Below are 14355 nucleotides of genomic sequence, written 5' to 3'. Positions count from 1 at the left end.
AGCCACATAATTATGAGGCTCCTCTTGCTCCTCACACCTGAGACCCTCCGCTTCACAACACCTTCCAGCTATGGTCTCCGGCACGCTTTTTGCTGCGCTCTGCCTGCAATTAGGTTCACTTGGGGAAAACAGTCTTCGTTCACGTCTTCCGCTGGGCAACCTCTGCACTTCAGAGTTTGGGGAAACAGGACCCTTGCAGGACAGGCAGTTGAAATATGCTTGATCAGAGTCCTGGCATCCCTTTGGTTCTCCCACTTCTGCTTGGATTGCCAACACTGTGCTTTCTTCCTTCCGCTACTACTGCACTCGAGCCACAGCTCTGTCTAATGGCCTGCACTTGAGGGGGCCTTCTAAGTTTCTCTGGCTCCCTCAGGTGTAGGTAATTAGGCTTAATAGGCTAACTACTACTGCAACATTGCTCTTCATCTGTCTCGCTCATCCCAGTACTTCAGGGATTATGAAACTTGTGGTCCCTAGCACAATTAGGTCTTTTTGTCAACTTCTTATTTTTAAAGGTACAATTATTTCCCTTAAAAGTATTTAATGACAAATCACTGGAATTCACTGGTAAAGAGGAATGCAATTTGTTTAAGCTAATAGGTATGGATTCCCTTTCACTGTACATTTGGCAGTAAGGGTTTTTTTTATCCTCAGAGGTCTCCAATGGTCTTTCCTTCCATGGGGTTTTTAAAGATATATCAGCTTTACCCACTTCCACTGGTTTAATATGTAGTTCAGATACATCATAACGACAATAGGCCATTACATGTTTTGGCACATTTAAAAGATTCTTCCCTTTTAAGGATAAATACTGTCCGATTCCATGGAATCTCCTCACCACTGTGGGCCTCGTCTCCCTCCTCCCAGGTGATCACCCCTAAGGTCAGGATAAGGAAGCGTCTGCCTTTCCCTGGCCACCTGGGAGGAGACTTTATCCAGGGATTTAGGGAGGGATCTGCAGGATTTATCACACCCAGTCTCTGGAACAAGTTAGCAGTGCAAGTAAGACTGGCCCCTTCCATGCTACACTTCAGGAAGCACCTGAACACTGTATGTTCAAAGAACATTGCACCAGTCGCTGAAAGCTCCAATCAACTCTACTTCTCCCCCTCTGGAACTCAGCCACCGCCAGTCATCCTGCTACCTATGTAAAGCATCCCCTTTCTTTCCAGCTAGATGTGTACTTTTCAAATCCCATAGAAACATATATCCCATCCATACCATACATAAGTGCAAGCTTTGGCCTCAAAAGTGCAAATTGGACTTGACTACTTGGAGAAATAATACACTTATATATTCACATATATTATAAGATGAAACCATTGGCTGAAAGGAACTCAGACCAGTTGTTTTGCAGCGTATACAGAAGAAGAAAATGTGTTGTAATTGAGGGATATTCAGAAAGATTTGTCTGAGTATTGCCTGCCTGGAACTCCCCAGACAGAAAGGTGAAGAGGATTTTCTGTACAAAAAGAGTACAATTTGAGTTGGGATGTCTTCTAGCCTTGTATAATTCGTGTTCTGTTTTTCTTTGAGAGGGAATGTACAGAAATAGGCATGTGCTCGAAGGAGCGCATGTTAGGGAGAATTCTCTGATTAGGCTAATTTCCCTTACCTATAGAGTCCCCCAGCAGCTTTGATGGATTTCTGGGGTTTATTTTTTCACTCCTACTAAGAGTGAGACTCTTTTTTCCACTCTTAGTTGTATTTTGCTATGCGTTTTAGGCAATTTTTGTGCTTATGGTCTATGGGGTTTTTCTCACCCTCATAGGTATCATCTTTTTACATGTGTGTTACACAGCACCCTCAGTGCAGTAACACAGGGGTGTCATAGTGACCCCAAAGCATAGACTCCATACACTGGGACTGACTACTGTCTCCCAGGGCATGTAAAGTCCCCATTGACTTTACTAGTCAATAGTTATGAACAAAACCAGTACACCCCATCTTACTATGGAAATACTGGAAAGGGTTAATAGTTTTTCCCTGGTGTTCATTTTCGAGAGGGTACCGTCCAGTCCCTCTCTCCAAAGTTTCTGGCTGGTGGCAGTGGTTACTACCATTAATATTCGACCGCAAATATTTTCCTATGGGATTTTCCCATTGTTCGAGGCTACCACTTTTACTGACAGCCTCTAACAAACTGCTGGTTAATTTATTATTAACTTTACTACGGTAGGTTTTTATTGCCAGATCTTTGATATTATTTCTTTCTCGTGTCTTTCTCTGAAATCCTAACTCGGGTCGGGGATCCTTTGTTCGTCCTTTTGGCAGGCTTCTGCACAGAAGCCCTCCTTTCGGCACCACTGAGTCTGGGGTAGACAGGATTGTGGAATCATAAAAAATACAATATTACGGCTGTTACACTGAGCAAAGGAAAATACACCAACAGGGGCTTATAAAGATTCCCAGAATCTTTATTACAAAACTGAACAGTATTCAACAAAGTACACAAATAGCTATTTGGCAGTCAATACATCACAGAAACCACCAGCATAGTTCAATATGAGCAGGGAGGGGCTTTCCTAGCTGGACATCGGTGCTTTTATACAATTTGCAAAATGATGTCCAGCCCCCTTACAGGTTAATCATGCACTGGGCTAGGGTCGCGCCAGGTTCACTTTCCTAATTTACATATCTTGTGCATGCGGTTTACTTTTCAATACATTTACTAGTACACTCCATTATTCTTCAATTTAACATTTATACTCTTTATATATTGCTTTAATACAGACCAAACAATGTTTCGCATATTATATTTGGATAGCATTACTGTTCTTGTATACTTGTAGTTTAATATTGGCATTTCAAGTAATCCCCTGCTCCGAGGTCAACAAAGGACAAGGTCTACATGACCCTAACATGTAGCCTGAAGGCAGGTTGGACATTAACTTCCCTACAGAGGTTGGAGAGGTTAAGGCAAGAACAAGGACACATGAGACGGCTATTTTAGATTACAGGGTGACTTTGTATAAAACCCCAAAATGGCGGTTTCTAACCTAAAATGGAGGCTTGATTCAAGATGGCGGCTTACATCAATTTCTAAGGTCAAGACCATGCCGCAGAGTTATTCGCGTACAATTTTTCAAGAAACTTGGCGTAGGCCAATATACATACAAATCGTTTGTAATAAGAGGCATAATTTAATATCTGGTTTGACAGGATGTGTGGGAGGGGGAATAGGCACCCTGGACAGGGTTACCTAGGCAACTAAGTCACACTCTGCCCTGATAGGCTGGGGGGTTATCCCGCCAAGATAACCACCCCGCTGTGTGAGTGACAGCTAGGCTGTATGAATGGGGATTTTTCTGCATAAAAGCAGGGCTCTGAGGACTGGAGCACAAGACGTCACCACTGGACCTAAGAGATCCGAAGAGGAGAGAAGCCAAAGTCATCTGCAACGACTGAACCACCGGTCAAGCCCTGCTGCAGATCCTCACCACTTTTCTCCAACGACTCGAGAAGATCTTCACCTGCAAGAGTCTTCTTCCCTTGAGCTGGTGGGGCCAACCAGCTCACCAATCGCCTTCCAGGACCTGCCTTCGTCGAATCGCCAGTGCCCAGCACTCAGAGACCGGATAGCCAGGCACCCGTCCACCACAACCGTGATTTAAAGGAGCATACCTTTTATTCTGTTTTGGCATCACCGTGGCTGGCTTCATCCCTGGGCAGTGCAGTACCTCGAACCTTCCTCCATGACAAGAGCCTCTATCTTCCTCTGTTGGATCTGCCGAACTGCAGGAACTGCCAGGAACTACCGCCACCGCAGGAGCCTCTTCCACTTTCAAGGTACATTGTTCTGCCAGACCTCCCGTTTCGTTGGGTACTGCTAAAGGTGTTTTAAATCCTTTACTTACCTTCTGGGTTGGCCACCCCTATCGTCTAACATTGTCTTTTACCTTCTGCAACTACCTTTTCAAATCGATAAACAAAGACTTGACTGCAGCTACTAGAACCATTTGATCCTGGGCACTTTGCCTTGTACCACTGACTCTGGCACAGGCCTATTGACTCTGGGTAAATCTGTTACAACTTCCTTCTCTAGATTGCTTTTCATCAAGAAATGTGTTGGTGCACCTAAAACTCTTATAACCACCTTTTTACCATTGTTAAGTGCCATTTTGCTCGTTTTCACCTAAGTATTGCTTATACCAAAGTACTGCCTTGTCTAACTTGTTGCTGGTGTGTTTAGGAGTATAACTTGACCTTTCCCTTCCTTTTGAGAAATTGTTAGAGTGCCATTTCTGCTTGGTTTACACTGTGCCGTTTTGCTAAGTTTTCACTCTTGCTCAAACTTGTCTACATTTTAAATAGGGAGTTGTGTATACTTTTCTTGACTGTTTTAACTTACTTTAACGATAGTGATTTGTGTGCTGATTTAAGAGTGTGTAAAATAAATATATATTATTTTTGATCCAAAGCTTTGGTCAGTATTCCCTTGTTCCATAGTATTGTAGACCTATTGTGTAAACCCTGAATACTGCTCATCTCCCTCTTGAGATAAGTGACTCCTCTGCCAGGGGATTTATTCCATATACCTGTAGTCCTAATCTTCTGTAGTGCTCCCTAAGGGAACTGCATAGGATTCTGCCTAACACTGCATATCCCAGTCTTGTGTGTTCTATCTACTCACATTGCGATCCTTTCTACAGCCTGCGATTGTATATAATGCTTAAATGTTCCTCATGCGATTCACAACAACGGACTCGTTTCAACAAATAAACCCGACACTTAGTAACATTCTCTACATGTTCATTGAACCATAATTTCCATCCCTGCCAGTGACCGAGTTCCTAAAAAAGTAAAATTGTTCCCAATTTATCAACTTTGCATGCCCCACTTTCCACTGCACATCCTTTGTTTTGTCCAACTGCACAGTGTGTGTCCAGCTGTTCTCTAAAACAAGCCCTGGCACAAGGTGGGCAATGCATTGAGTGGCGAGCCATGCACTGAGAATGGTGTGTTTCTCGTGTGTAATCATGTGAAAGGATTTAAGTGCCTTGGGAGGTATCTTTATGCGTGTACGGATACACGAGTTGCATGTTTTAGGAACATGATGCAGCCCAGGACGGCATGTACTTTAGAACAGGATCGGCCATTTTATGTCGACAGGATGCGATGCAAAATGCAGCACAGAAAGACCATTCAGCCGATAGTATACTTTACTTGAGGATATTTTACATTGTATCGCAGGATTGAATGTTACTGTGTTTGCCAGGTGTTTCCTACAATATAGTGTAATTGGTATGTGCTGCAGTACAGGATAGGGCATGTGATTTAGCACACGATTATATAAAACACAGAAAAAGGAACACATTTAAGTTCAAGATTATTATCCGTGTTGTAGCACATGATAGTAAGAAAGACAGTGCATGTGCTTAAGCGTGTTCTTGAGCATGTTAGAATGCATATAGCTTACTATGTGGTATACATCTAGACCCTAAGTTAGGCCATGCACTTTAGCTGAGGGGAGCGTGTGCACCGTGGTACAGCAGAAGGCATGCACTGTGCAATAGGATAGAGAAGTTACTCTAGTTGTGTTGGGGTTGGCGTGAACTTTAGCACACGGTGGGAGGTGCCTTTTAGCATTGAATGGTGTGTGTTGGGTGGCACAGGATATAGCAATGTACTTTATTAAAGGAGTGTATACTGGAGCACAGGGCGTGTGTGTACTGCAGCATAGGGTGGCCAATTCACTGTGGCTTAGGATGGGGTGTGCACTTTATCACAGGATGGATTATGCTGTGTAGCCAGGATTGGTGTGTGTTGTAGCCCTAAATAGGGAGTGTACTGTAGCACAGAATGGGGTGTGCAGTGCAGCATAGAATGTGGGTTGAGCTGAAGCATGGAATGGGGCAGGGTCTTGCGTCTAGATCATTATCCTAGAGGTGAACCTGTTGCTAGGATGCCTTTTCATCTAGCCTGCCCTCCTCTCTCCCTGTCCTCTGTGAGCTTTCCTCAATTTCTCTATTCTCAGGTCTCTAGTCTACACACCTCGGCCTCCTGGTCTTCTCCATTGGCTTCTCCCTCATAGTCCTGGCCTTGTCACTTGCTCTCTGACAATCTATTTCTATAATTTCTTTCTTCCATGTTTTTACTCAGATGCAAAAGATCAAGAAGATTTTCCAGAAGGAAGACAAGGAGATCAAGGAGGAGATCCTGCCTGAGCCGCAGGCCAACGGTGAGCTGGTCAACAGTGGACCCATCATCTACTACATCTATGAGGATGAGGAGGAGGAAGAGGAGGAGGAAGAGCCACCACCCGAGCCTCCACGGCCCGTCAATGACAAGCCGCACAAGTTCAAGGATCACTACCTGAAGAAACCCAAGTTCTGCGACGTCTGTGCACGCATGATCGTCCGTGAGTTGAGCTATCCTTGGCAAAGCACATAGACTGTGGTTACAGATAGGGATCGCCAGGCCCGTGCGGCCCATGCACTCTGCCAGTAGACAAGGACCACTTGGCCTATCCACTGCTGGCAGATGCTGCCTGCCGGAGCCTCCACTTTTGACAGATCCTGATTGGTGCTGCTGTTGCCATCTTTGTTGCTATTTGTTCCGCCTGTTTTCTTGGCGTAAATTCCTTTTGTTCTACAGCATGGAGTGTAATCTTCCTCCTAATCCTATCCTTAGATGCCTTCCTGAAGAAAAGGATCCTAGTACGTGGTTAAAACACTCAACACGATTTTAGTATATATCAAGATTCCCCCCTGCCTTAATTATTGATCTTTTATAACGTGATTCATATCGGACGGAGACAAGTCTCTAAGGATGGCGATGGGATTCGAAACTGTGTTGCTCTGCACTGTCTTGCTTCCATGACAAACATGTTGCCCCTGAACCCTGAAAAGGATATTTCTCAAAAAGACGCACTGTGAGGGGTGATTCCAACAAGCATTCCATGGGTGTCATTTCACTCTCATGAGATTCTAGGAATGCTGGTTACTGAATGTTCTCATATTTTAAATGCTGTTTGTGGGAAACTTTTCGATTGATTTGAGATATTCTGCTTTCCCATCCCATCTCCCCCTGTCGAAATATTGTTCTCCAATGGGTGGACAGACTGCAGACAGTGAGGTCTTGCCCTTTTCATAAGGTTTCTAGTTCCTTTTGGCTTGTTGAGACCTGGTTCACCTACGTGTCTTGATGGCCTGCCCTCAAAGCAAACCTTAGATGATTATGGGTCTTGTGGGGGATATGACGGTTGGGACTCAGAAGAAAAGGGAAGCCAAAGCATTGCAGATTTGTGATGGTGTGCTTTGAGCCCCCCTGTTGGCCTTCGCCATCCACTTCAACACTGCAGTTTCTTCTCCTCTCTCGCTTCCACCTCCCTCTCCTGTCTTCTGTTGCAAGTTCAAGCCGGACTGTCTGGCTCTCTGTGTGGCTGTCAGATCTACTCCTGTCTCCTCCTCAGTTCTCCAACAAACACGCCTTCAATGACTTCAGCCTGGCTCTTACACCATTAGCCAGCCTGTACCTTTACTCCTTCGCCTGTGGTGCAACTCCCCAACCCACCACTCCTTAATACGTACAAGAAGGCTCTACTTACACCAGCCACCAAGCCCAACTACTTTAGCATAATTTCTCCATGCTTCTCCAATCCCCTCAAACACTCCTTTACCCTAAAATCCTTATATGCCCCACCTAACCCTTGAGCTATTTCCCCCAACCTTCTCAGCTAAGGGATGTGCCCTCTACTTCTCATCCAATATTTGCTAAGAACAGTGTTGCCCTCAGCACCATTCTCTTCATTTCTCCCTAACTTCCTCCTGAACTGGAGCTTCCAGCCCTTTAAGATGTTGTAGAAATACACTTGCGATGGATGGGGATGCAGAAATGATTCAAACATCAATAATAAAAATGACTCGGGTAGTTGCCAAAAGGATAGCTACTTTAATACAAATGATATAAAACAGGGAGCACAACAGACATCAACGGACGTCTCAGCGTAAGGACTCTCAATTAATTTCTTTTAAAAGCTTGTTTTTATAACAGAAAATCGTCATGGGTGACGTCAGCCTACATATTACTAACGTCATCCTATGTGGCAAACTACAAAAACATATTGAACAAAGTGATAGGGTCTAAAGGATCATTAAGTATAAAATCCATATTTGTCTAGGGCAGTGAAAGAAAGGGATTCCTTTTTTAACATCAGGTGGGGCAACTAAGCCCTCCCCTAAAACAGCTCACTATGAATGTACCTAAATACACGACGTCCCATTGGCTACACAACTATAGGGCCCTTAATCATGCAGTCCACTACCATTGGTTGGCTACTAACCTCCGTCAGTACTTTTCCACCTACGATAGCAGCATACAGGCTAATTTTCCAGGTGCTGATGAGCTAGTCTTAACCATAGCTTCCCACCAATTAGCATAATCATCCATCATCACTTCAGTGGTCTGCTGTCAATTAGGGCTTTGCACTCGTCCTTGGGAGTGTTCGCTGTTCTGGAGAATTCAGGGGAGTGAAGGCATGCTCTGCCCTCATGCGTAGGTGTGACCATCATGCTCGTCCAACTTCATCCCTCCACGTGACTGAGGACCATAAAATCGAGCTTCTAGTGTATTAAAATACTATTTTCTACTAGACCGCTGACGTCTTCCTTGTTTTTGTCCAAGCCTCCTGAACAGGAGCTTCGTTCTTTCATACAATTTGTATCCAATGTCTGTTCACCCCAGGCTGATATGCTCTTGGTTCTTGGCTCATCCAGCCTAGCCTTTCTGTGATTCATTTGTTTTCTAACTGCGACACAGTGGAAAAGAGGCCTTCCTTCTTTAGCCCAGCTCTGCTATAGTACGTAGTGGAAACATCCATTCTTTACTGACTCCAACATATATGTACATGTTGGTGCATGCCGCAATCTATTCACTAAAAAGCTAACCTCAAGAATACTTCATCTACTTTTATTTTTTTGCACATGTACACATGTAAAATGACATTATCTCTTCATCCATTTTGTAGCATAAGTTTCTTCATCTTGATCCCAAAATGTCTCTTATCTTTGATACTATCTTGATGCCTTATAGAATATCTGAATTCTCTAGTCCCTGCATCTCTTCTATGTACGTCAGCTCGACTCTGTGTGATGTCACCATTCTTCTTCGCCATGCATCTATCCTGTTTCTTCCGGGATTTCATTCAAATGGCCATTGTACTGCCTCGTATGCAGGTATGGGTTTCTCAATGGATTCTCCTTGGTATCGGTATTCTCACTGGTACCGCACGTGTCTCACACTCTGGCTCCCAACATATAGGCAATATGGGTGAGGTGATTGAGGTTGGAGTACTTAGCTCCTTCTCTACACTCCTGTACCTCAGACTCCCCTCTAAACTATTTTGCCTTTTGTCCATCTGCCCACCGCCACTAAGTTGGCTCTCCTCCATCCCTGGACAACCAAGCCATTGTGCGACTCAGTGGCCACCTTTGCCAGTCAAACCATCAAAGAAATAACCTTTTCTCATGTCTCAGATTTTTTAATCTCTCCGGCTAAGAGGATCATTCCTGCCTGCATCAAGGTAACCGCCATTCTACCTATCTTCAAATGTCCCTCTGCAGATCAGAACAACCATGTCAACTATCAACTTGTCTCTCGTCTTGGCAATTGCTCCCAAACCCTGAAACCTGTGGTCTTCAATAAAATCACCAATTACTTGGAAGCTAACAAATTCTGTAACCATCCTCAATCTGGATTCCGCAGCCACCACTCATGTCATTAACATTCTTACGTTTGCTCCTCACCTCAGACTCTCCTCCATCTCATACTTCTCAGTCCCTCCCAGCCTTGCACAGGTTTGACCAAACTTCTCTCCCTGTGACACTCTATAACTATGGGATCCAGGGCATTGGACTTACCTGGGTTTTCACCTATCAGTCTGGTAATTCTTTCTGGCAAGGTCATCTCCTCCCTTGGGTTCTCCCATCACTTCTTTGCTGATGATACTCAGAGCTTCCTCTCCTTTCCTGCTTTCTGTTTACCTGCCTCACATCTCCTCTAGGATCTCGGAATGTCTCTGTCATCCCTCACTCCATGGAGCAATGCTGTTGTATGCTCAACTCCTCTAAGACTGAAGTCATCTTCCTCCTGCCTCAAAATACCCTATAATTTCCTCCTCAAAGAAGTATTTCCTCCCTGGCCTTCTCCCCCACTCTTCCAAGGTGTATACCCTTGGGGTTCACTTGAGCAGTGATCTGAAGTGCCAATACTTCTTAACCTTAACTGCCACTGCTGCAGGAATTAACCTATTAAACAATGGGAAGATCTTTTCTCTCCTATCATGGCGCTAAAACTCTTATCTCCACCCTGGCTCTTAGTCGTCTTGACCACTGCTCATGTTGCTTCTTGGGATTTCCTCTCTAGTTCCCTGTCCCGCTTGACACAGTTGTCAACTTTGCCATTCCCACTATTTATAATGCCCTCCCAGTATTTACGAATCTCTGCTGCCCACCTCTTTACAAATTGCTGCAGGTGGTCTTTAAATCTGTTCATGGACTATGCCCACCTACCTGGCTCCTACTATCTTCTACCACTCTCCACCTTGCACTCTTTGTCTGGCACCCACCTCCCTCTCTCCATCCCTCCCCATTCCTGTGCATCCTCTAACTTCTGCTCCTTCTCTCCTTTCCCTCCCCCAACACTGGATCTCCCCTCCCCCTCTGACATCAAGAACACCACCAACATGCATGTATCAAAGTCGCCCTTAAATGCCAGTTCTTATATCTTCAGGGAGTCCCAAAACCATTCAGACACATTCTTGCCCCCATGAACATCGCCTTTATCCTCATTGTATATTGATGACCTCTCTCCATGTAGACTCCCCTGTGTCTTCCTGGCTGCTTGGTTTCTGTCCACAGTTCATATTCTACCCTTTAACTATTGTCACCAGGTAGGTTGTCCATTGATCACATTTGATGGTTAGGCACCTGCTCACAGGAATGCCATTGCCACTGCATTTATCTTTGTAAGTATTTCTTGTCGAGTTACCATGTCCCCAATAAATACCGAAACCACCAAAGTCTCAAAAGCCTGACCTCTTTGTGGTGCTTAGACCCTCAGGAAGCCACTGCTGAGCTTATTTCTGCTGCTTGGCCTGCCCATGCTACTTGTGCCATCCATGCCCTTTACCCCCCCCTATACGCTCTACGCTGCCTATACTCCCTACCTTGCGTAGGAGCTGCCTTTGACTCTTTTCTGCCAGTCGACCCTGCTTGAATCAGCCTTTGATATCAGTAAGTTGTTGGGGCATTTGTTCTTTGACAACGAGGTGCAATCAACATTGAGATGGCATTCAATGTCAAGCAATGCTCCGAATCCAGTAATGTTTCTATGTGGAGACCACGCTCTGGGCCCGATTCTGAGCTCGGGATAAACATTAGTGTAGAAAGGCGAGATTCTCCCCTCCAGTTTTCAGCACCACCATTCTGAGGCGGGTGGAAAAACTGGAGGGGGATGTCATGTTTCCAGCTGATAAAATCTGTCTTTATGGGGCCAGCGTGTGCACCCGTTACATTTTGAGCATTTCTAAAAAGTCTGTCACATTTTTTGTGTTTACAAGAGTGTCCTTGACCCTTAGGTGAATAAGAAAAGGGGTGCTACAGACTGAGAAATGCCTTCATTGAAAAGGAAACGCTGTGTAGTACACGTATTGAGAGGGGCAGTATTTGAGCTCCTCTTTTTTACACGCAAACCCAGGGCTTTTGGAAGTAGAATCCCCTCGTAGTGCCTGCCCTGCGTTCCCGATGGTTGCTAAGGGTGTTGTCAAGCCATAAATAAGTCACATGTAAAAGTCAAGACTTTGATGCCAGGCAGCTACATTCTTAGTTTGATAGAATATGGTGCTTTTAAGAAAAGGGCTCTTCCTTCATGAAAGAACACTTTTCTATTTTTGCATGTACTTCAGAATCGGGCTCTCATTGCCAGGCAATTCAGACAAACGTTGGCTTTAGTTAAATATGATGCCCTTCGATTCATATCACCAAGACTTTGCCAGACCTTGCAGATTTAGCAGTCAATGACATGACTTGCGGAGCCACCATGAGCCTTCATTTCTCTGAAACGCCCCTTTCCAGAAGCAATGCAGAGGAAAGTGGCTGATTTCAAAACACTTCAGAAGAATCAGAACATGGCTCTGAACGTCATACGACTGCTCTATGACCACTATCCGGGGTCATAGACCCTTCTTACAAGAGAGTTCAAGCTCTGCGTTATCTGAAATGCCCAGCAAGCTAAGTATCAGACACAACATCTTGGGGCTAGGAAGAGATGCAGGTAAACGGGTGTGATGGCAGTGTCTCAATGACTCACTTCAGCATCCTCCTCACCTGAAACACCTGCAGCTTGAGGGTCTGTTAGGTTTTTATCCGGCTAGTAGGAACTCGCCCAGGACAAGTGGGTGCTGGAGATTTCACTCATATGGCACATTTCCCCTTGAATATTCTGATATAGCAGGTGCATTTTTGAAGGGCATTGAACAAAAAGTTCCTTTGAGTACTTTATCTTGGTGCCTACTTCAGGTATTTGCTGGGAGAAAGAGAAGGATCCAGGAATGTGACCTATTATGTTTGTAAGGAACTGCAGAAGGTCACGATGCTCGCTAGGAGATAGCCTGAGCTCTTCTTCATGAGGATTACCTGTACATTATTGCATAGTTGTGCATCCCAGCAGGCAAAGAACACAGGCACGATCTCAGGTTTTACCACGGTACCCTGACTGCCAATTCACACTCTTTCTCTTCAGGCTCAAGTCAGTGGGCCTCATTTAGAGGTTGGAGGTAGCGTTGCCGGTTTTACCGGCAAGGCTACCCCCAAACTCGCATCCGGGTATGGCACCCATGAAAGGGGAATCACAGGGCCATTCTGACCTCGGGTGACCCGGTAATTCCCCTTACTCCTACGTCCCGTCCCCTTTCCTCCATACTTGTGGGACATCTCTCCGTCCTGTGGGACGGGACCGGAGCACTTTGTAAAAAGCATCCAAAAATGTTATTTGTCCCTCCTCTCTTTCCTGCGCGGGGCCCGGCACGCGGCCGTAACCCTGCCCACCTTGGCTCCGCCCCGCGCATCGCCCATCAGTACTTTTCTCCGCACGATCGGGCCGGACGCACTTGCATCCTCGGAAGATTTTCTTCCCTGTTTTCCTCTCTGGCTCTCGCTAGCGTTCGTTTACTAGTCTGTCTATGTCTTTTAAACTAGATTTTCCAGACTGTTCATCGTGTCACCGTCGCTTCGCGAGGGCGGATCCCCATCCTCTTTGTTTAGAGTGTTTGGGTCCGGAACACCGTTGGGACTCCTGTTTTTACTGTGACTCCCTTTCGGTCCGGGCACTTCAACGTCGGTTGGAGCGGTGGGAGGAGGTGTTCCGACGAACTCATCCTTCTCATTTTCAGGCGTTCATCGACGAGAAGAAGAAACGCCCGGTAAGTTCTTTACTTTTCAGAGCATCCGGGGGATACCTTCCCAGGTTCCGCTCGGGCCGGGAGGGGCGTTGATCGCTCTGTTACCGGGGTTCGCCCTGAGGTGCCTGTCGGGCCTAATAATTCTACCGGAGTTTTCTCCGAGGGTCTCCGTAAAGGGCCTGTGTACACCGGAGTACGCTCCGAGGCCCCTCCTGTGGGGGCTGTTTGTAGGCCCAGTTCTACTGAGTCGTGGGGTACCGGAGCTTGCTCTGAGGCCTCTCTTTCGGCTTCCCTCAAAAACAAAACCGGGGTGCGCCCCGAGGCCCTGGCTGGGCTTGTGGTTACCGAATGGATGTTCGAGGCCTGTGCCGATAAGGCTTTTACCGGGCCTAGGTCTGAGGTCCCTCGTACAGAGGCTAAGGATACCAACAGTTCTGAGGGGCCGGGCAAGGCCCTGTCAGTGAAAGCGGTTGCTCACCGTTCCCGCTCTTGTGGTGACACCGGATCTGTTGAGGGGGCAAAGAAGAAAGGTTCTTCTTTTACCGGCAGTGCCGAGGCCCTTCCTTCGAAGGCTCAGTTGGTGGTTGGTATGTCACAGAAACATTCCAGGCCTCATAGCACCGGCTCTGCCGAGGTTCCTTACATTAAAGCTAAAATTAAGACCCCTGACCCATCGACAGGGACCCCTGCCTCACTTCCTGATGTGCTGCAGTTCCCCTCAGATGAGGACAAAATGGCGGCCGTTCCCGCCACGACCACGGCGGCCATTTTAGGTACTACCCCTACAACTACGCCATCGGCCCCGGGTGTAGGGTTCGGTCCTTTGGGTGAACCTAAGGTCCCTTGTGTGCATCCTTACCGGCCGGTTTATGATTGGAACGCCCGGATGCCTCTTCCGCATAATGTTTTGATGCCCGCGGGGGTGGCTCCCTTGATTTATGTGGATACGTCAGTGG

At 46.1% G+C, this 14355-nt stretch overlaps 1 protein-coding gene across 3 annotated transcripts in view; it reads left to right on the top strand.

Annotated features, from left to right (window-relative positions):
• The window catches only part of STAC3 (SH3 and cysteine rich domain 3), a 238144-nt gene that overhangs the window by 110717 nt on the left and 113072 nt on the right, over positions 1–14355 (top strand). For all 3 annotated transcript variants that reach the window (XM_069653571.1, XM_069653573.1, XM_069653572.1), the window contains one exon: positions 6103–6361. In XM_069653571.1, coding sequence (XP_069509672.1) covers positions 6103–6361 — 259 coding nt within the window. The remainder of the gene's footprint in view (positions 1–6102; positions 6362–14355) is intronic.

Source organism: Ambystoma mexicanum, chromosome 3q (assembly GCF_040938575.1).
Source record: "Ambystoma mexicanum isolate Mex_15411 chromosome 3q, UKY_AmexF1_1, whole genome shotgun sequence".
NCBI lineage: Eukaryota > Metazoa > Chordata > Amphibia > Caudata > Ambystomatidae > Ambystoma > Ambystoma mexicanum.
The sequence above is the reverse complement of the archived record's forward strand: the minus strand, read 5'-3'. Positions and strand labels throughout refer to the sequence as shown.